Here is a 23,852-nt window from a genome sequence, read left to right on the forward strand (position 1 = left end):
TGTACACACGCAGACTTTGTAAAAGTATAGTAAAGTGTTGCGAGTGCCTGGCGATAACCGATAATCAATCCCGATAAACATTACGACTACGATAAGCTGGCAAGAAAACGATTAAAAACGATCAGCCAAGGTTAACTTTTTCAGTTGATTTCAATTATGATTTTCCACATCTATCAATAACGATGACTATTTATGCGTATATAACTAATTAAGTAGGTCAACCAAATGCAATCGAAGCAACCAAATGCAATTCGATAACTGAACCCAAATGCTATCTCAGGGCAGGAGAATGTGAGGAATCCATCCCGATGGCTGAAAGTCTGAGAACCAAAGATAGCCCTTTAAATAGCTCTATTGCCGCGTATATGGTGCTCTGTGTAAATATATATATTTTTCCAAAAATCGAACGCGACTAAAGCCCGAAAAAATAAAAGAAAAGAAAATGAAACGAAACGAAACACATAAAAGCAAACTTGAAATTGAGCAAACTTGAAACCTCCTCCTCATGTGGAACAATTATCGCCAAGAACCAAAAACATAACCCCTATGTATCTCTTTCTCTCTTTGCCGCTCTCTCCGTCTCTTACTCTCACTTTCTCTATTTAACTCTTTCTCTCTAAGTCCAGATAGTCCCCGTACCGTACCTGAAGTCTAGATAAACAACCTTTAACCATTCTTGAAATTCGATAAAAAAAAGGCAGGAAGCAACCCCATAATTGAAAAGTGAAAATTTGTTGAAACCCCACACCGCGCACACCCCAAAATAAACTTTTGATTTGTGATGATCTTTTGTTCCAGTAATGCCCTAAGTTCTCTCACCAACCCCGTTCTTTCTGCTGCCCTGCCCCCAATCAAGTAGTTAAAGCCCCCCAAAAAAACTTCCAACAATACCGATACCAAAAAAGAGACCCAAATCCCCCAGAAAAAAATACAACTTGCACGTGTCTTAAGCCGAAAACTGTACGCAACAACTCAATCAATTGCAGTCTCTTGTGTTTTATAATATGCATACTCGTATCTATATCCATAATGCTACTTGTACTGTACCAACTGTATCATTTGTTGTATTGTTTGCCGGATATCCCCGTAGTGACTTGAGCGTAACGTACACGGAAATGTTTCGATCGGCAGATCTCAGCAAGCAAGCAAGCAGTGCTAATACCCGTAACGTATCGTAATCAATCAATATCTCGTATTGCGGCATTTGTGGTATTGTATCCATATTCGTAATATCAAGTGCAAACTACTTTAACTACCAACTAAGCCAGATATATATCAGCACACATATATGCTCGAAGATCGCATAAAAAGTAATCAAGTAACATAATTATTCTATTATTTTGTCCTGTTCAACTCATTTTGCAATCTGCGATTTTATTTTAAGCTTAAAGACACATTTTTGATTGAAGTTTTGCGATCACCAACAAGTAAATTGATTCTTTCAATAAAACGTTTCTTTACATTGTTCCAATTCGATTAATTAAAATGCAAGCCTGACTTATATTAACGATTAGCTCACTTATCGATAAATCAGTCGTGCGAGAGCATATATGAGTGTTGATAACTAAACCAAACATAAGTATGTCGCATTGTGTATGTGTATGCTTGTCTGTATGTGTATGTGTAATCAGTTGTACGTATATATCGGTGTAGACGTATATTGTAATATTATTATTGTTTCTATACTTTAATTTCTTACGATCGATGAATCACCGAGCAATTGCGAGCAAGCAAAATTGTTATTTGTTTTTTCAGTAACTGTAATCGTCAAGCGTTATTGATTTGAAATTGTGCTACCGTTTGGTTAGTAATCGTTTTTTTTGGTAATTTTTTTTTTATTTCAATTACCGATAAGCGATCGATGGATATGAGCCGAGCAGAAGCAACAACTATCGTATTCTACACCATCTATATATATCTATAAACCTATCTACTCGTACTCAAAATAAATATATCTATAATATACCATACTCAATTTACATACATATACATATATATTCATATATATATTTATATGCATATCTTAACATACATATACTTCTATATATATCTAAAGGAACAAACAAAAACAAAACCAAAAATAACAATAAATATTACTCGTAATACCAAAAAGTAGTTGTCGTTGTTGATGTTGTTGAAAATGTGCAATTTTAATTGATTGAAAACGCAAAAAATACCAATAAAAAAGTACCAGAGAAGCCAAATGTAAACGAATGATTTTTTTGTGTCGAATGCCAAAAAAAAACTGAAGCTGAATACCAAATAACCATAATCAAGTATAAACAAATATCACGAAAAATAGCAAAAAGTACCAGTTCGAAAGCCAAAAAGTATGCAACAGTATTCTTTTTCGGCTTGCATTTTTGCGAACTCTTTGTTTTTGGAACCTTAAAAAGAGTACCGTACCAGTATTACCCACTAAAGACAAAGAAGAGGAAGAAAACCCAGACCAGAAACGAACCACTCCCCACAAACCGCAAAACCCACCCACCACACCACCCCTTAATAAATATACCAGAAAATACTGAATAACCGAAAATACCAAATACTCTTATCCATCTCTTTCTCTGTCTCTTTCTGTCTCTCACTTTAAAAATGCTAATTTCAATGTTTTTGTGTGTGTGCGTGTGTTGCGTGCGCCTGTGTGTGTACAATTCAATTGTATTAAATTTGGTTAACTAAAAAGCGATCTATATACGATATATATATTAACAAAAACCGATAATCCATACGAAAAAAAACCAACTGCTAAACGGACAGGCAGCATATATGTTGGCAATCGAGCAATTTCTGTGTAGAAATCAGCAAAGGCGTCGCCTTGTCCCTTTCTCTCCTCCCCGCTCTATATATATATATATCTCTTTCTTCCACACTCTCTGTTTTTTCACGCCCACCCACTGAGCGTGCGCCGCTCTATGTATCTTTGTATCTCACTCACTCACTCAGTTCAGAACTATTGAGATTTGTTTTTGTTATCATTTTTGAAATTTCGATAAACGAGAATAAAAAGAAATATGATCAACTAAAAGAAAAAAGTGTGAAATATTCCCAAAAATATGTACCAAAAGCGAAAAACCAAAACCAATGCAAACCCCACAGTTGACATGAACATATCTATACCGTATACTACCAATATACCGCATATATACTAACCAAATCGAAAAACTATTTACTTCAAGCTAAACTAAATATTATACTATACTCAAAATAATATCAAACTATTCTATATACTTTTGCAACTTGAGCCACAGATACCAGCAAAAGCTAAAAGTATACACACACACAAAGTAGAAGAACATCGAGTTGACACACTTTTTTCGTATTTGATTTTTTACCACTCTACAACTGTATGATACTGTGAACACTATATAATATACACCTATGACTACCCATGTACCATACAATAAATACGTATAAGTTATAAGTAAGCAGCGATCCAACTGAAGAATTTCACTTATTTTGCTGCCGATTGACCACGCTTGACCTTGTTGTTTGCATTTTGTTGGCCAGCCCTGGCAACCCTGGCTGTGAAAAATCCCGTGAAGCATGCACCCCTATCTTTTTGTCCTGTCTCTCTCTATCTCTGTATCTCTCTCACTCTGAAAACAATTTTTGTACAAAAATGATGAGCACGTAGAGCAATATAAATATTTTTCCTAAGTTTTTTCGCTTTTGTTGTGGCACGTTGAAAATGTTTGATTTGTATACCCAGTAAATTGAGTAACTAGTCTTAAAACGAGACCTTAATAAACCCAAGCCCCGAAGCCTGGACTTGTGTAAATAGTCGCCCAACGGCCGGAGAATGAATTGAAAATCACAAATCGATTACAAATGGTTTGACCCACACACCAAAGAACACCTCTTATTTAACACCAACTTCAATGAAAAAAAAACACCCAACAGTATATACTATATATATATATTTATAAATATCTTACTATAATCCCATGTATTTGTATCTTGCATAAGTGAAAGCATCCAGTCTGCCTGCTGACTGAAACAAAAAAAGTAAAAATAAAAACCCGATAACTGATACCCAAAATACACAAAATAAACAAAACACTTCCCCCTGAAAAAAGCCTGTTTCTCCCCTTTTTTTCCTTTTTGGTTCTCTGTTGAGTTCTCTTGCTGAATTTTCCCGGGGCCAATTGTTCGTTTTAGTCGCCAATTTAAAGTCAACTCCAATGATGTGTAACCGGGGGGCGGTTTTGTGGAGGGGAAGGGGCGTGGCCCACTGATGTGTATCTGTCCTTGTTGTTTGCTTGTTTATTGCCACCAGGCACTTGGAGCTCTGAATCTGAAGCTCCCAGCTACCAGCTACCAGTTCCTCCTGGAACTGAAAGTCAGCTTCTGAAGACCGAGGGAGCTGGCTTCAATTTATTATTGACTGGCTGCAAGAGTTCTTAGACGCATCCTAATGAAGCGTAAGTGGCAAGCACTGCGGCAGGACCCATAACAATAACAAATACGGGGCAGCAAGTACAAATACAAAGCCAGTGCCAGTGCCTCCTCGTTGTAGCTGTAGCAAAAGCTTATTTTTATTGCCCCAAATATATTGCCAATGTTGTTCTAATAGCAGAAACGAGCCGAAGCCACTGAGCCCCCATTCGCCGTATGCACAGAGAGAAATGTTAGTTGTATATCTTGACATTCAATTTAAAATTGTTGGTTTTATTAGCGTGTAAGATTTTCAAACTTTTATTTGATTTCTCTTTTGAAGGTGCCTAAAAGGATGCTACACAAAGTTGCTCCATTTTCTTTACTTGCATACCTTTAACTATAATTTTTCTGCTAATTGGGCTTAAAAGATTTTACAATTTTTATTTGAAATCTTTTCAGAAACTACTAAAGATATGAAATCACATATTAAGGTGCCTAAAAGAATGCAATAAAGATAACGTTTTCAATTTACTTACATAATTTTGACACCGTTGCCAATTTTTTGTTCTTAGACCAAATAAATAATAGGAGTTAATGTGAATGCTCTTCTCTCTGTGTAGCAGCAGTGGCACTAACAGTCGACAGTCAGTGGCAGTTACCAGTAGGCGAAAAGGGGGTGGGTTGGTGCGCCCTGCGAAAGGGGGCATAAAATTCATTGTTATGGTTACTGGGCATAAGTCAGTCAGCCGGGGAAGAGTCTTCTGGCCCTCATTTCGTTAATCAGCCCTGAGTAAGTCAGTCCAGCGCACATGATACTTATTACACATGCTACTTGCTACTTACTACTTACTTCTTACACCCTTGCCACACATGGGCGTCGAACGAAAGGAGGTTGGGGCAATTCATCCATTCATCCACTTGGGCTGAATTCCATTATAACCCAAGGGTGCACTCGGCCAGATTGGGTTGGTCAAAGGATTTTCGACTCCTTGAGGCGGGGGATCGGCGAACAGTGCGTGCCGAGGGTGGTGTTAGTCGAATATTCGGGGATCTCCAGCAGAGGCTAAGAATTTAATTTGAAATCACCCCCGGAAATAGGGTACTCCACAGTAAGACAATGGAGAAAAGCACAGACCACTGACTTCAAAACAATATTCATGTTAATTAAAATGTGCTGCTTTAACTGCGAAATATGATTAGTAATAAGGCAATATATTGAATTAAAAGTGTAAAGGTGTTTGAAAATCTCAACAATGGACTGTCTATAGAATCAAGAGCACAGTCCTAACTGCATGGGGCGCACTGTAGCTTTCCCAACCGCGGAAAATCCCCTCCCTTTGGCCTGTTTCAGTTTTATGTGTGCGCGCATTTCCCATTTTCTTGGCTCGTTTCGATTTCGTTACGTAGACACTTTCGCTTTATGGTTTTCTTTACTTTTACTTTTGATTTACGCCTTCCAAAGATCATCGCTCCGTCTCTCTCCACAGCTCACTCCCCATCTCGCTCTCTCTCTCTCTGCCCCACTCTCTCTGTCTCTTTCTCTCTCTCTCTGTTGCCCTCTCTGTCGTTGATATGAGATGTGTTTTTTTGTATAGTGTGTGTTTGAACCCGAGTCCAAGCCCTGAAAAGTGCAAAAAAAAAATCTATGAGAAAAACACCCAAAAATCCAAAAGTAAACGCCTCACCTAAAGATTGACCTCTTCTAATTTAAATGTAAAAAACTCTACCAATTTGGACCCAACATCCCACCAGAACTCACGCCAACCAAACCAAAAAAATATATTTATACTGTGCCAATTGTGATGAACGTAATGCAAAAATCTGCCTCTGCCTCTCACCAAAATCACCAAAACCACAGAACTACAACAGCAAATATACAATGCGTCATGCAAAATCTTAATGCCAAACAAAACGTTAAGCAATTTCCAAAAAGACAGCAAAAACAGCTAAAAGTGAAACACGCCAAAAGCACAGGACACGAACAAACACCAAGTCACGATCACGATCACGAGTTCACCAAAGTCACGAATCACCAAAAGTCACCAAAGTCACGAATCAGCATCAAATTAGCAAATGCCGAGATAAGCTCACACACGCCAGCACACTATGAAAGCTAAAAATCCTGATTTAAATCCCCTCCTGATTCTATTCTGGAAATCTCTGGCTGCTTCAAATCTCCCCTTTGTTTGCCCAAAAGTAGGCAGTTGACAATCCGACTTTGTAGAAATTCATTGTAGTCTTACATTTTGCCATGGTTCTGATTAAAATATTGTTAAACTTAATTGTACTTTTTTTTAGTTTTAGAGTACTTCTCATGAATTGTATTTATTGAAATGCCACATAAATCACTAGCGAATTCAAAATATATTGGTGCCTACTTTTAGGTGATTTTAGAACACTAGTAATTTCTAAGTCAAACTTGAATAATAAAATAGATAAAGTACTCTTTTTTCATGTTTAGGTTTTTTTTTAATATTAAATTAAATAAGGTAGTCTACTTTTGAACAAATAAGGCATTGTCTCCGGAGATTTCTGGGATTCCTGAAAACTAAATTAGTTTCCCATCTCACGCTCTGTCTCTGTCTCACGAATCACGCCGCTCTGTCTCTCTCTGTCACGTTAACTCACAATCACTCTGTCTCTATCCGAAAGCCCGAAGCCCTATCTCTGTCTCTCTCTCTACCCTCTTTGTAATGGCCAGTTAAATCGCCGTCGGTTGCAAAAACTAAAGACCGCCATATTTCTTTCTCTGTATCTGTATCTGCATAAGTACACTAAAATTAAAACGAAGTCAATTAAATGCCGACAATTAAAGCAAAATAAATTGAACTAAAATAAACCTATATAAACCTACTCACTATCTATCTCTCTTGATCACTCAATCACGGATTCACTTACTCACCAAATACAAACTCTGTCTCTCTCTCTCACGCAATCTCACGACCCCACTCACAAACAAAATATGCAAAATGCAAAAAAAGACTTAAATGCAAATGAAAAGCAAGCGTTACCAAAACAAAACCAAAACCAAACCAAATAAAGCAACTTAAAGATAATAAACCACACTCTATATTTATATACATGTATGTATCTCTGACAGCTTTAAGTATCGTATGTCGTATATATATATAACAAGAAAGTAAACCGAAACCAGGAAAGAAATAAGCCGCAACCAACAAAAAACTCCAAACTCCAAACTACAAACTACCAACTCGAAACCAAAAACTCCAAACTACAAGATACAATTCCAGACTCCACAGCAACAATAACCAGTTAAACAACAACAACAGAGATCCAACAGAAACAAAACAAACTACCATACCATATTTATATCTTTATATAACTAATAGCTAGCTGTATGCTCTCAGTCCCAGATGTAATTGACATTGCGATTTTGTGTTTCAAAATTAACCAGAACGAAGTATACCCAAGAACCTAATACTTGTTGTAACTAAATCAAAATTGTAAAGCTAAAAAAAAGATTGAAATGGTAGAGCTAAAAAAAATTAAAACCACCTGAAAGTACGGCCAGGCCCCATATAAAATGTGACGTCTATCTGGGCTATTAAATATACTAAAACGAATATAAAATCTGAACATACTTAAGCCTAGAACCCAGCTTTGCCGCGCTACCTGTCTCTCTCTTTGCCACACACACTATCTCTCTCACTCTCTCAGTTAATATATACGCCTATATATAATATATGTATCTCTCTCGCTCTCTATGTCTGTTTGTCTCACTCTAACTTGTGTATTGTGTTTGATTTTACCTAAAAACTAGATTAAACGTAAACCGATTTTAAACCATATTATATAAGCAGTTCTCGTACATTTTCGCCACATTCAATTAAATTAAATTCAGCTCAATTCAATTTCAAACTCACCTAGATTTTTCACCACGTATACCTAATTCAATTAACATTCAACTACTTATATATTCAATTTGTTTCTATATTGTACTCACTCTCACTCGATCTCACTATATCTCTGTTTCGCTCGCTCTCGCGTTCTCAGTTTCACCACTCTACCACACCACCACCACCAAAGACACCACTAAACCACCCAACCACCCAGATCACAGATCACAACTCACCACCAAGTGGCACCACTGATCACTGATCACTTATCACTGATCACTGCAGTATTCAGTATTCACCTCTTAAAGTATGTCTCTCACCACAGCTCAGCTCACGAAACTCACCTCGCTAAAGCCGCCACAAACGAACCACCACTCCAAATTTGAATTCAACTGAAACCACTGAACTTAAACCACTCACTTAACCACTCAGCCAACCAATCTGCATTCTAAATCGATTCTAAATCAAATCAATTCTGAACCAAGCCATTATCGAAATTTCACAGGTCTCTCCTTTTAAACTCTGTGTTTTTCCTTTTGATTTCTCAGCCATAACTAGTCAGCCAGTCAGTCAGTCAGTCAAGCGATTACATTTTGATAAATATCGATTAAGTGGTCATCGTTAAAATCTATCAATCAGTCGAAAAAATTCCCATTCGATAACGAAATCTGCAGGGTACTTTGATTGGTTTTAGCTAAAAATTCTACATGGCGGCCAAAAACTGGTCAAGTTTTCCTACTCTGAAAATAATCCTCATTTCTACCGATCTGTAATTTATATATCAGCCTTAAATGCAAAAAAAAAAACCGAAAATTTGCATTCCCAGCAGTTCAATCACTTTTCGTTTCTCTCACACCTCTCTCTCTTTCTATCTCTTACTCATACACATAAAACTTAGTTTTTCTTTCTTGAGTTTTGATTTGATACCAGAAAAGAAAGGAATGTTTAAGCTAGCTGAGGAAGTCGAAACAATTGCTGTGACACCTTACTATACTTACCTGCCATAAGAAAAACAAAAGCCAAGCCGAAATGAATTCGAGAATTCTTCCAAAAGCAAATTGTATTTATTTCGCATTAATCTTAAAACTTTCCACTTCGCCCGCAACTTGAACGACATATGTGTAAAAAGAATTTATATCTGTAGAAAACATATTACTTCAGATTGCAGGCGGATGGGGAGCCCCCTATATTTATCGATAAGTGAGTTAGCTAATTGTAAGGACCCCTGAAAGCGGAAAAGAAATTGCTTATGAATGTACATAACCAGATATATAACCCCATATGATAAAGCACCCGAGAGCAGTCCTCTCGATTTCATTCAGAACAGACATATAGCAAAAGTTTTGCGTTCAAGAGACTTCTCTCATCATCCGTTTTCGTTTAACTTTTTTGGGTTACCTTTTTGTTTGGACTTATGTAACTTAAAAATCTGCCAAGACATCCAATAATAATGCTCTCTCTCTTCATCCCCACCGAAAAACACCAAAAAACAACCAACAAACCAACCACCCAACAAATTACACACAAAACACGGTTACCTCCAATAACGCATCGATAACAACCGACAACAGGTGTCTCATGTCAAAATCGATTCACCTGTTTTTCGCCTGCACACCAACGCAACGGTTATATTACTGATCACGTTCTCGATTGCTGTGACGACGCGGCAGTACGTAGGAAATCCCATAGACTGTGTACATACAAGGTGAGCGATATTTTCGATTATTTCTGATTGTTAGATATATACCGATTAATGCGATTCCATCGATTGCAGAGACATTCCCGAAGATGTTCTCAACACATATTGTTGGATACACTCAACGTATACAGTGGTCGATGCGTTTATGAAAAAGCAAGGTTCCGAGGTGCCTTTTCCCGGAGTTCACAATTCACAGGGCCGCGGGCCTCTAACAATAAAGCACACAAAATATTATCAATGGGTAGCGTTTACACTATTTTTTCAGGTAAGTACTAGTACATAGTATTTTCAAAGATCGTATCCCTTTCTTAAAAATGATTAAGGCCGAAAGCTTTAGCTTGTGGTAACAGAACTGTCTAAAAGCGAATGAAAGCTCTGCCTGGGTGGGAAAACTTGGTGGAAAAACTTGGGAAAAATTGGTAGCTTTGGGCTTTTCGGAAAATTTGTGAAAATGCTTTAAGCATAGAAGCAATCAAAAAGCTTGAAAAGCTATCCTTGTGAGGCGCTGTCTTTCGAAATTCGACTTGTTTTACATTTCTTATTACCAAAATTTATGTATGTGACTATGCTATGAGAATATACACTTGTCAAGTTAGCAAATGCAAATTACTTAAAACGGCTTAAAAATAACGTTTTTTCGTCCAAAAAATGATGGTCCTTATTTTTGGCGCAAAACAAAATCAGTATTTTGGTTAACAACTTGTGAAATGAAGTCAGAATACCGAATGTGATACCTCGTTGAGCTCGTAATTAAATTCCCAATCGATTGGCATTTAAATCTTCAAACTTTAATTTTTGAAAAATTTTCGAAAAAAATAGATGATACAACCCCTTACAAAAAATGCGAAAATGGGTCAAAAAATAAATTTCCCGATTTGTGATATAGATCGATAGCCTTGGTTGTTAGCTGCTCATAACAGTCGATCTTTTTGTTGTGCGCCCCGATTTGACTAAATTACGACATAAAAACGCCCTAAAAATAACACATTTTTCGTCATAAAATAAGGTTCCCTATTTTTTAACAAAAAAAATCAGTATTTTGGTCGACAAATTGCGAAATGAAGTCAGATTAAGGAATGTAATACCTCGTTGAGCTCGTAATTAAATTCCCAATCGATTGGCACTTAAATCTTCAAACTTTAATTTTTGAAAAATTTTCGAAAAAAATAGATGATACAACCCCTTACAAAAAATGCGAAAATGGGTCAAAAAATAAATTTCCCGATTTGTGATATAGATCGATAGCCTTGGTTGTTAGCTGCTCATAACAGTCGGTCTTTTTGTTGTGCGCCCCGATTTGACTAAATTACGTCATAAAAACGGCCTAAAACTAACGCATTTTTCGTCAAAAAATAAGGTTCCCTATTTTTGCACAAAAAAAAACAGTATTTTGGTCGACAAATTGCGAAAAGAAGTCAGATTAAGGAATGTGATACCCCGTTGAGCTCGTAATTAAATTCCCAATCGATTGGCATTTAAATCTTCAAACTTTAGTTTTTGAAAAATTTTCGAAAAAAATAGATGATACAACCCCTTACAAAAAATGCGAAAATGGGTCAAAAAATAAATTTCCCGATTTGTGATATGGATCGATAGCCTTGGTTGTTAGCTGCTCATAACAGTCGGTCTTTTTGTTGTGCGCCCCGATTTAACTAAATTACGACATAAAAACGGCCTAAAAATAACGCATTTTTCGTCAAAAAATTAAGTTCCCTATTTTTGCACAAAAAAAATCAGTATTTTGGTCGACAAATTGCGAAATGAAGTCAGATTAAGGAATGTGATACCTCGTTGAGCTCGTAATTAAATTCCCAATCGATTGGCATTTAAATCTTCAAACTTTAGTTTTTGAAAAATTTTCGAAAAAAATAGATGATACAACCCCTTACAAAAAATGCGAAAATGGGTCAAAAAATAAATTTCCGGATCGGTGATATGGATCGATACCCTTGTTAGCTGCTCATAGCAATCGGTCTTTTTGTTTTGCACCCTGAGCTGACTAAATTACGACTTGAAAAATAATCTTAGGACCTTGTTTTAAAGTTAAAAGTGTTTTTAAAAAATAAACACAGGGAAAACCGGAAACAAATGGGATGCATTTTAATAAATTTTAAAAAATATCATGTGATATACGATTGGTTATACCATGTTGATAAATTAAGGAACTTCTCAGGGTGGCTCGGGCCCTAATCCCAGTCTCTAAAATAGTATTGGTCCCTAATTTTGTTCTGACGCATGAGACAAACGAAGTAGGCCGTCTAGCCGATCCCTGGGGAAAATTATTATATCTCTGGAAATAATTGTAACCGCACCAACACCAAAAACAGCCACCAGCCACTAGCAACGGCAACAATGACCTTTCGCACTTTTCGAGGCGTTGTCTCTTTTGTTTGGCCGCAAAACCGTAGAATCGAGTATATGATGCATTAATGCGGCACAGACGCTGCAGTTGCAGTTGCTCCACGTTGCATGTTGCTGCGGGGCAGCGATGTTGCTGCTGCCTCTGCTGCACCGGAAAAAGATGCAAGAACTATTTTGGGACGCCTCGCTTTCTCCAGTTTTTCCAGCTCTGTGCGCTCTGTTATTATATTTTGTCTGCGCTATTTTTGTTAAGAACGGGGGAGAAAAAACACACAGAATACAATCGCTTGACCCCGTTTAAACCCAAACCGATGGGCGGGGACTCTGCTTTTTCCCCAATTTTCAATTTCCCGAACTCTTTCCAATTCGGGAGACGCGAGCGTCTTTTATCAATTTTATGCGCAGTGTGCTTGATATTTCCATTAATTTTATTTATTTACGCCACCGTCCCGCTGAGCGACCGAGTGCTGAAAAAATTATAATTTATGTGGCGAGTGTGGTGCCCCTCCGCCTCCCCCGCCCTCTTTTCACCACCTGCCGCCCCCGGGGAAATCCCAAATGAAAAAAAGAATAACAAGCGGCATATACAAGAGCTCGTTAAACCGTTTTTGATATCCAATCTTACAAATCATATTTCTTTCGGATCGCAACAAGAACTGACGCAACCATTTGACATTCCTCATAAAATCCGCGTGTGCGGTTCCCTGTCGATCATAAAATCATACAGATAAAGCTAAAGATCGGGGAGGTGCCGAAAGGGGTCCAACAAATCATCGAGCAGTCCATCAAAGTGTTTGTTTCGGAAACGAGAAACTACATGAAAGTGGCCGGGGAAACGACTCCCCAGATATTCATCAGCCCAATAACCACAAGTTTTATGGGATCACTATTCCTTTGTATCTAATTCGGTTCTCGAAAGGAACATCTTAATTCGCTTGATTTTATTGTATTTTCTGTCTTGAAAGAAATATGTGTCTTCTCCAGCAAAGAGAACTGAATTAAAAAATTAACATAAAATGAAGTCCTATTGAAACGCGTTAGATGATATATTAAGGGGCCGATTTCTCAATGTCTTATTAACTTTTATCGTTAAGTTAAGTTCTTGTTTGAAGAGTTGTCTTTCTTAAAGTAAATTTAACATTGAGAAAACGATTTTGTCTTTTCCAAACCAATCCAAGCTTTCTCTGGCAGATAACAAACTTCAACTTGACATGACATTGAGGAATCGGTCCTTTAAGGGTTATAGCTATGTTTTCTACACATTTTAGTAAGCCCCGAATTCTGCGATAACCTCCAACAAACAGAGACACCTTTCTCAAGTCCAAGAGATATAATTAACATGTTTCTTTTCTTCGGGGCCCTCCTCCCTTTCATTTTAATGCATCATTTGGCGCTGGGCCCAATGGCGGAGAATCGGAAAAGTACTCATGCATTTGCCATCCGGGTAATGTTTTTCGGGTGCATTAATGAGGCAAGGCAAGGCTCTTTCCGGACATTGTCTACGCCGCTTCAATGTCTGCCAGAATCCCCGGAAAACCAGGGCCAGCAAAAACATCGCCTAATGGCCGAATTATGCAGAGGGATCCGCCATTGTCTCAAGACGGGAACATTTCTGGGGACTGAGTATGCTAGGCGACTCACGTAGTGCCTCAAACCAATTGAATTTTGATGGCCAGCCTCCAGTTTCCATTCCCAATTTTGAGGCACTTCCTCTGGCCAACTCACACCCATTTTTGTGGCGACTGCGGCAGCTGCCGAGATACAGATACAGAACGAGATTCAGATACAAATACAGCCACTATAGGAGCAAATTTAAATTCCTTACTTTGCTAGTGGATCTGAAAAATGAATACCAAATGCTTTTTTTTAAACTTTAGTTGGAGAGTAATATTTAAATATTATGCAAATATTTTCTGATAAAAATTGTATAGTTACAAAAAAATATTTTTTGAAGCCTTAATATATAATACATAATAAGTACATTCATTCAATAACCATGCATTTTGTTTTGACGTCGAACCTCTTTAATCAGGGATCATCATATGCTGTTTTTCAAAAACTTAGAGAGCACAATGTGTCCTATTATTTTGACCAGCGGTGTGCCAAGGCAGCTGGTCGCCCTGGGACAACTTAATCAAATCGGCCAGCGGATATGTCAGACAGTTTTTATGCTCACCACTCCAGCTGTGCTCGGCCTCATAAAACTCCAATTGATATGCCCCGCATGATGTCTAGGCGCAGGAATCAAAATACGCATAAATCCCGGCTCCGGCTCCTCGCCACGTCACATGTCCTGATACAGGACAAAGGGCTCCGGCCGCCTGATTGCAGCAATAATGAGCGGAAATCACAACAATGCAGAGCGCAAACCCTTCACTCGTACACCGCGAGAAAATCGCCATAGTCAAATGCATTTAAAATATGTCCAAGTCAAGGAAGTATGGGAGTATATCTTTTCATACAAATAGGAAACAAATATTTTAGTTTAAGAACTAATGAATGGAATATATTTGTATGCTTCCGGAAAAGACCTTGATAAATCAATTTCAAAATATGTTAAAACAAAGAAATGGTAATAATGTAAAAAAAAATACATTAAGTTAATAAAAACATTAATTCATGAGCCACGATCTACATATGAAGTACTGGGAAATTTTCTACTTACAAAAACCAAGTTAAAGAGAAGTAACTATCTTTTTGGCAGTGCATTTTTTGCAAGCCCCTTGCCGCAAAGTGTTTGCAGCGTAAAGTCTGACTCCTTGTGATGTCGCTTCAAATCATTGGATATCGGGTCTTCGTAGGGTTGTCGCTGTCGTTTTCGTTGTCACTCGCATTCGGATTTCTCCTTTCTCCAGACTCCTTTCTCCGTTCTCAGCCCCCTTTCCCCTCGTTGTCGCTTTCGTTGTCATTCGCGAGCGTGCGAGAAATAAATACGAGTATGTAAATAGTTTGTTCAAATACACAGTGGTTCGAAATTTGCAGTTAAAGGTTAAATAATTTTTGTGTGAACTATGATAATTTGTTAGAAATAGTATTTTAAGTACAAATATTTTAATTATGTTTTAGTGCGGGAAATGTTCTTTATGATCATCTACCTATAAAAAAATATTTAATAACATACTTAATAAAAATTAAAATTAATTACTGTGACATCAAATAATTTATGTGCTTTAACTAAGTCGGTCAAAATGTGTTCCAAGATCACAAATTTGTTTAGTCAAAATTGTTCTAAAAAAGTAAAAATGATATCCATATCCTAAGCGATTTTTTGATGCCATTCGGACTCTTAGCTCGAGGGAGGGGTGCGGATTTATTAGACGGGGAAAGGGTGTCTTTGGGCCTTTTGTTTTAGGCTTTTGGGCCTGGGCACAGATTGTTGCAACTACCATTGTTGCTTATGGCCGGCAAGTGCAGCTCCTGGTTTTCTCTGACCCCCCTTTCCCCACACTTATTGTCCGACCCAAGTCCCCTTCCCCTTACCACCCACCGCCCCCTTTTTTCGCCGCCGGAAGTGTGCGTGTCTCGCGAGCAGAGAACGTGTTGCTGCCGCCCAAAAATTGTTGGCAGCACAGAGATCTGCTCTCCGGATTTTCCCCGTTCTCTCTCTGGCTTTCCGCTCTCTCTGTCTCGCTCTCCCCGTCTGTCAGCTGTGGCCGGGCCATTTTCCGAGTGGCTTTTCTTGGCCAATGCCCGCCAGTGTCTGTTGCGTTGGCAAAGTGAACGTGCGCGTCTTTTCCTGCTCCTGCTGCTCCAAAGTCCACAGTCTCTCCGCCCGAACTGATCTCGAAAAAACCCGTGACGAAAAAAAGAAAGCACCAAGCCGCGGAAAAGCCATTTTCCGATTAGTCTTTTTTTTCTGTAATTGCAAAGGCCGTCGAAGTTTTGTTCCTTTTTTTGAAAAGTGAGCGATCAAAAAAAAAGTGAGGTGTGCAGAGTTACCCGATGAAAGCGTCGACCATGTCGGACACGTGACCCGCGCTTGTCCCGCGCGATTTTACCGATAACACACGCCGATTAAACCGATTGAGCCGATTGCAACGATAACTCAAGCCAGGCGACGAGTACGAGTGTGAGAAGTTCGATCAAATGCCATGCAAATCAAAACCCAACCCAGCGTTTTCTATATTTTCACAACACCCACGAAAGATCACTGACTGCATTGCGGGATCGGGATCATAACATATAGGAGGAAGCCACATGCCCGCAGAATCAGAATATCAGAATCAGAAACAGAATTTATATTTATATAGACACGTATATATAGTATTGTAGGGGCTGTGTGCAGGCCACCGCTTGATCATAATTAACTCTTACAAAGTAAATAAACCAACGGCGAATTCGAATTCGGGGGCCATGTGTTGCCGTTGCCCCCGAAACCGAAAACCCGAAAGCCGAAAACCAAAAACCAAAAACCGAAAACCAACAGGCGATCCACAAATTTTTACAATTAACATTCGACACGATTGTCCAAAAACCCAAAAGCAAACTAGAAAAAAAACCACAGATTTTTATTTTCCATTTTATTTTTATATTTTATGCGAGTTTGTTGTTGTCTCATATCATTCACAGATTGTTGGGTATGAAATATTAAGTTTTGGCACGTTGTTTATTTAAGTAAATTTTGTTTTTGTTTAATAAAGTATTTAGTCGGCGGCAGATTGATTCATGCCAGAAAAATGAATGGGAAATTGTGAATGGGCATTGCGTTAAAAGATCGAATTGAAAATAAAGCGGTTATAAAATCAGAAAAGCATCACATGTTGAGCAAAAAATGGTTCGAACGGTTAAAAATTTCACTGAAAATTAATCGAAAAATCAACAGCGTTGGCAAAACAATTAATCAAAAATGTATATAATTAAACATAGGTCTAGGGACTCTAAGTGCAGAAATGCAGTTGGTGTTTAAAAATATAACAATTCTATAATTTAATTGTTTATTTTCCTTAGTGGCGGAATTAAAAATTGAACTTTGCATCAGAGAATCATTTTTATAAATTTTGGAATAATACCCAGTCAGTTTTTTACTGATCTCTGCAGACATTTTGTAATAATCGTGAGGAAATTGAGGGCCTTGTACATCTGATAAACAAAATAAATATAGTCACGTATATGAATATAAAGTTAAGCAAGCATAAGCCAGGGATTTGCATGTTTTGGCCACCGAAAGTCGCTTAAGTCCCCATCAGCTGCCTGGAAATGTATCAATAATTATGAAACAGTTCCCCCAGTTCGAACTTCTTTGGCCATCGCACCCGTATTGACTCTGAAAATATTGAAATCAAATCGATTTCGTCTCGGACTCTGATTCCGATTCCGATGCCAGTCGACTTCAAAGTGCGCTGGCCGCTTTTGATCGGGGGAATATATGTTTTTGTTAGCATTCTCCGCTGGTTGCATTCGAAAGTGAACTCAACTCGAGCCGATCAACCGTTGTTCGATTTTACGAGTACTATATCCCGGCGGAAAATGTTCTTTTACTTCTCGCTTTTCATTTTATTTTTATTTTTTTACTGTGTGTGTTTCGTGTCTTTGTTGTTGGACGAGGGAAAATCCCAATTAGTCACCTCGCCCGATTCTTGGAATGCGGTGTCTCATATCATATTTTGTCCACATTATAATTATGGGGAAAACAGATGAAATGTCTCGGATTTTGGGCAGTCTCTGCTGGGATCCAACCCCCCTGTTATCTTTGCAGCATTTCTGGCATATTTCACAACGCCGAGCAACGAAATAGTTTCGTTGAAATGTCAAGTGCAGGCAGGAAGCCCAAACAGGTCGATGGGGAGATCTCTGTTGTGTGTTTTATAAACAAATCGGTGATCGGCCTGAACTCTACTGGATTACGAAATAGATTAACGATGCTCTCGCCTTGGGCTATATCCCCCGATATCCCCGATCCGATCCGATGCGATCCGCAGCGGATTCTTTGGCTGCCGCTGGTCAGCCTTCGCCTTTGACTTTGCTGGGCCACGTGTGCGTATACGCAATTTTCCCGGTGTGTGCGTGGACTTTTCTCGGATGTATCTCTGTTATGTACACAGAAAGAAAACTTAACTTTTTATAATCCGGAAGGGGGAAAAGTACTCATTTAACAATTTAAAATTAATTTTGCTTCTCTTAATTTGTTTAATTTTGTTTAATTTTAAACTATTTTGTTTTTCTTAAAAATATTAGAGCGAAATATTTTTCAAAACAATTAACAAATCATTTAAACACCCTTGTTTTTTAGAGAAGCTGTATTTTATTAATATCAACAATTCATTGAAGTTTTAAAGATATAGCCTGCCACTTTTCTCTGTGTACTCAACTTTTCGCTTTTGGCTCTTTGCTATCGCTGTTGTTTTGATTTTATTATCGGCAACTCGACGGGAAAGTTTGTTTATAAACATTGCAATTTTTAAATTTACAGTTCATTTGGAAACTGTTGTTCTCCATTTATTTCGACTTCCATTTTCCCCTGCGTCAGTCAGCATAAGTTTATTAACATATGCGAAGGAGGGGGTGATGCCACATTTTATTTATATGCTCAACGCGTTTTTTATTTGTTTTGTTTCTTTGCGCAATTTTCAATGCTATCTAAGCATAAAACAAAAAGAAATATTCAAACAGCAGGAAAACTGAAATGTTTGACTAGCAATGGCCATTGATTTCCCATACAATTTTGTTTCCAACTGATGCTTTTAGGTCAAAAATAAATAAATTAATAATATTAAACTATTGAGCCAAAAATAAACATGTTAGTAAACAACAAGAGCCGAAACAATATTTTGAGCTAGCTATTTTTTCATTCAAAAGCACCATGAGTAAGACGGTTTCATAATGATTGATTAATAGGTGTAAAGCACAGAGGGGAACCCCTAACAAAATGAGTCAAACTTTGAATGAGCTAGAAAAGAGATTAAATAATTCAAAGGATAGTGCAGTGGACCTTTGTGAAAATATAGATATAATTCGCGAAACATTAGGAACAACAAAGTGATTAACCCACCGATAACAGTAGCCACCAAACCAGACCTAACCCAGACAAAAACAACAGAAAACACCACAAAAGTGCCAATGTGAGACAGAGGGTTAAGCACAGCGGAGCGCGGAGGAACGGATCCGAACCCGAAGATGCCCAGCTCTGTGACAGTCAGACCCACAACAACGAACACGTCGCAACCCGAGGAATTGGAAAGCTATCCGCACCACCTGCACCACCCGCACCACCGGAACCACCAGCTGCCACGCTTTCGGTTCCGGTTCGAGTCCCGATTAGCCGATGCGCCGATAATGGGCCTGCCGCGCAAAAGAAAGCACAGCCAGGAATCGGGAGCACAATCGATCGATAGCCACACGATACTCTGATAACTTGATACTCTGATATTCGATACTATCGATTACAAAAGAAAACTTAAAACCTTAAACGAAATAGAAAGGAAAAGGAAGGGAAGCTTGAAGAGAGGTCTGAGAGAACCATCACCGATCCTGCCAGCTTTCGCTGACGACAAACCATGTTAGATATATTTCGTGGATTGAAAAACCTTGTAAAGGTCAGTCACGTTAAAACCGATTCGATAGTATTCCGCCTGCACTACTCAATAACTGTGATGATTCTGATGTCATTCTCGCTAATTATAACCACACGCCAGTACGTGGGCAATCCGATCGATTGTGTGCACACCAAAGATATTCCAGAGGATGTGCTGAACACGTACTGCTGGATCCAGTCCACCTACACGCTCAAGAGCCTCTTCCTCAAGAAGCAGGGCGTGTCGGTCCCGTATCCGGGCATCGGCAACTCCGACGGCGATCCGGCGGACAAGAAGCACTACAAGTACTACCAGTGGGTCTGCTTCTGCCTCTTCTTTCAGGTATAAACAAGGCTGTGTCTCCGGACCACTTGAACAAACTCTATCGTTTAACAAAACACCGATTATATCTAGGGAATCCAGGGAATATCGATAAATACGAAATATCGAAAATATTTAACTTACTTTCATGCTTACCGATAGCTTTTGCTTATTGTTGAAAATGGAAATATCAATCTATTTAAAATATCGGTTATCTCATGAGAATATAAACATCGAATATATTTAACGACCTCCATAAATTTCGATAACGTTTGTATATTGTAGAAAATAAATATATAGTTATCCAGACCCCTTAAAAAGCTGCAATATCTACAGAATATTAACTTTATTAATTATCGAAGATATGTATCCGAATATTTTATGTGACCATCGTTTGTGTAAATTGTCATCAATAAATAAACCGATATCTTTAGAATAGTGTATACAAATAATTTAAAAATCCTTATAAAATATAAATAGTTAGCAATGGCAAATTTCATTTTTAATGGAATGCACATTACAAATCGGTGCCATAACTCACTCTTTCAAAAGGCTACGCCTGCGCAGCGAAAAAGGCCGAAAAAGCAGACACCGAAATCGGTTGATCGTTGTTTGGGGGCGTTGAATGATTTGATGGATTAAGTAATTAAGCGATATCTCGCTGACTGAGCGTCCCATTGAGATAGATCGCTATACATACTTTTCAATTTCCAAATATTTGTTCCACTTTTTTCTCGAATTTTTTCCATTTTATTTTGTTTTGCGGTTTTGGCCTTTTGTGAGCCAAATGAAAATGCTTAAGTATTTCGTGTGCGACCCGTTTTGTTATTGTTGCTGCTGACTGGACTGGCCTTGTATCGCTGCGAGTATCCCAAAGATAGTTCGAGCTGTGACGTAGGCGATTTCAGACAGACGGGGATGCTGGGCGGGAAAGAGAGGGGACGAGAGACAGCGAGTGATTGATCGGCAATCGATGGGATCAAAAGTGAGCTAGGGCGCTAAGAACAAATTTCTTAAGGGGGAAAAGGCTCTAAAAGTAGAAGAAATATATGCATATTTTCACCTTTAATTCAATGGGACTCGACTTTTTTAACGAATATTTCTGCTTAGCCAATATAATTTTCCCGTTTTAAGCTCTTTTGTAAAAAAACGTAGATCTAGGCGCTTTCATAAACAACTTTGAAGGCAGGCATTGGAATAATCATTTGGTGAACAAAAAAAAAGGAAAGCACCCCCGAGAAATTAAAAAAAAATGGACCCGGTTTTTAAGACACTGAGGAACCGCGTGGTTCCATTTACAACCAGGGACACCGTTTTTAAGAGCCTGAGGAACCGCGATGTACCATTGAGAAAAGTTAAACAAAGGACACGGAAAAGGACCGAAAGGCCGGTAGTTAGAGATAACATGAAAACTACAATGCCAAGATATTGGGTTACAAAAATAAAAAATATGATATCATATTTGTGGATGATAAAAACGGCGCTGTGGAAATACTGGATTGCTTGATGGTGAAATGACGATAAAACGATGACGACTGGGCCACCTGTGCGTATACTCATTGAAGTTTTAAAGATATAGCCTGCCACTTTTCTCTCTGTACTCAACTTTTCGCTTTTGGCTCTTTGCTATCGCTGTTGTTTTGATTTTATTATCGGCAACTCGACGGGAAAGTTTGTTTATAAACATTGCAATTTTTAAATTTACAGTTCATTTGGAAACTGTTGTTCTCCATTTATTTCGACTTCCATTTTCCCCTGCGTCAGTCAGCATAAGTTTATTAACATATGCGAGGGAGGGGGTGATGCCACATTTTATTTATATGTTCAAAACGTTTTTTATTTGTTTTGTTTCTTTGCGCAATTTTCAGTGCTATCTAAGCATAAAACAAAAAGAAATATTCAAACAGCAGGAAAACTGAAATGTTTGACTAGCAATGGCCATTGATTTCCCATACAATTTTGTTTCCAACTGATGCTTTTAGGTCAAAAATAAATAAATTAATAATATTAAACTATTGAGCCAAAAATAAACATGTTAGTAAACAACAAGAGCCGAAAAAATACTTTGAGTAGCTATTTTTTCATTCAAAAGCACCATGAGTAAGACGGTTTCATAATGATTGATTAATAGGTGTAAAGCACAGAGGGGAACCCCTAACAAAATGAGTCAAACTTTGAATGAGCTAGAAAAGAGATTAAATAATTCAAATGATAGTGCAGTGGACCTTTGTGAAAATATAGATATAATTCGCGAAACATTAGGAACAACAAAGTGATTAACCCACCGATAACAGTAGCCACCAAACCAGACCTAACCCAGACAAAAACAACAGAAAACACCACAAAAGTGCCAATGTGAGATGGTGAAACAATAACAACAATAATTATAACGATATGATGACGAAATGGCGACGCACTCAGGACCCGAAGATGTTAATAAAATAATTGAAGCCTGGAGCAGTGTTCAGAATACATATGCCGAATCTGGAATATTTATGATAAAAGAGCCGAGAAAAGCACTGGACCTAACGATCGATGAATTATGATTTAAAATTCTATGAGTCTATAGGTCCCCCAGATTTTCCCACTCTCCCCTTCCTTCCTATTTTCCGCCAACTGATCTATTCCCAAACTGTCATCGCTAATTGCTGGCACCGCTTAAAGGAGATTGATTGTGTCATGGATGCCATTTCGCCTCCCGTTTTCCACACCCCTGGCCAAATCGGTGACGTCGCCGTATGGCCCATATGGCGTGTATATAGGTATATATAGATCGGGTCGCATACACATATAGAGAGAGAGGCGTTTGCTGGTCGGTGCGACGATTACACAATATATCTTCCCGCTAACAATGTACAAATATTAAATGTATATTTTTATCACACTTTGCCGGGCGGGGAAAATCGGGGAAGCTTTTCTCGGTTAGTGTCACAGAGCGATTATAGAGACGTTCTAGTCACCCAAATTCCTATAAATATATTTATCATGGTATTCTCCCTGCTTAATGACGCGTAGACGCGTTTCTATAATTTACACTTTCCCCCAATTTTCGCTGCACGATTTATTAATAACAGAAAACAAAACGAGAAATAGAAAATAATGCCGGCAATCGTGGCTCATTGATTTTCGAGAGCGCAGTGGTAGGGGTATTTACACACGAAAAAAAAGAATAACAAAGATGATATTGAAGCCCATTTTCCATTTTATTTTTTATTGTGCAATCGCACCTCAGATGATCGAAAGACCCCAACATATTCTAATAAAAACACAGCACCTGGCTCAATTACCATTAATTTCGGATTATAATGGATGAACTACATAGATCTAATGGACAGATCAGTCATTAACTTGGACAGTGCAGCCATAAAAATTAAAAGACCTGCAGCCATCAATTTCCATTTGATCGATCCGGTCTCTCCCTCGGATATGTCAAAAATTGGCATTTCTTCTTCTACGCCACTATATAGCCTGTCGCCCCGACTTTTCCCGCTCTTCCATCCATATTTCTGCGCCCGGCATGTCTAGATATTTATTGAAAAGGCGCAGACAAACATAAAAGTGAAATAATATTTCTGGCCAGATGCCAGGGAATTGCTGAAACAAAAAGCCATGGATATGCCAGTGGGAATAGGGAACTTGGAACTGGGAATCGGGAGCCGGGAACTTAGGGAGTGTATGGCCGAAGGTTCTTGGAGTGGGAACTGTTTATATTTGACTTATGCG

General features: G+C 38.3%; 1 protein-coding gene across 9 annotated transcripts in view; it reads left to right on the forward strand.

Annotated features, from left to right (window-relative positions):
- shakB (shaking B) overlaps positions 1–23,852 on the forward strand; it is a 173,011-nt gene that overhangs the window by 134,558 nt on the left and 14,601 nt on the right. For 4 of the 9 annotated variants that reach the window (XM_070997805.1, XM_017081651.4, XM_070997806.1 and 1 more), the window contains 2 exons: positions 9,809–9,942; positions 10,012–10,201. In XM_070997805.1, coding sequence (XP_070853906.1) covers positions 9,809–9,942; positions 10,012–10,201 — 324 coding nt within the window. Of the gene's footprint in view, positions 1–9,808; positions 9,943–10,011; positions 10,202–15,993; positions 16,374–19,262; positions 20,151–23,852 lie in introns of those variants that run through there. The other 5 variants (XM_036820825.3, XM_036820823.3, XM_036820824.3 and 2 more) reach the window with 5 other exon arrangements.

Source organism: Drosophila suzukii, chromosome X, assembly GCF_043229965.1.
Source record: "Drosophila suzukii chromosome X, CBGP_Dsuzu_IsoJpt1.0, whole genome shotgun sequence".
Lineage (NCBI taxonomy): Eukaryota > Metazoa > Arthropoda > Insecta > Diptera > Drosophilidae > Drosophila > Drosophila suzukii.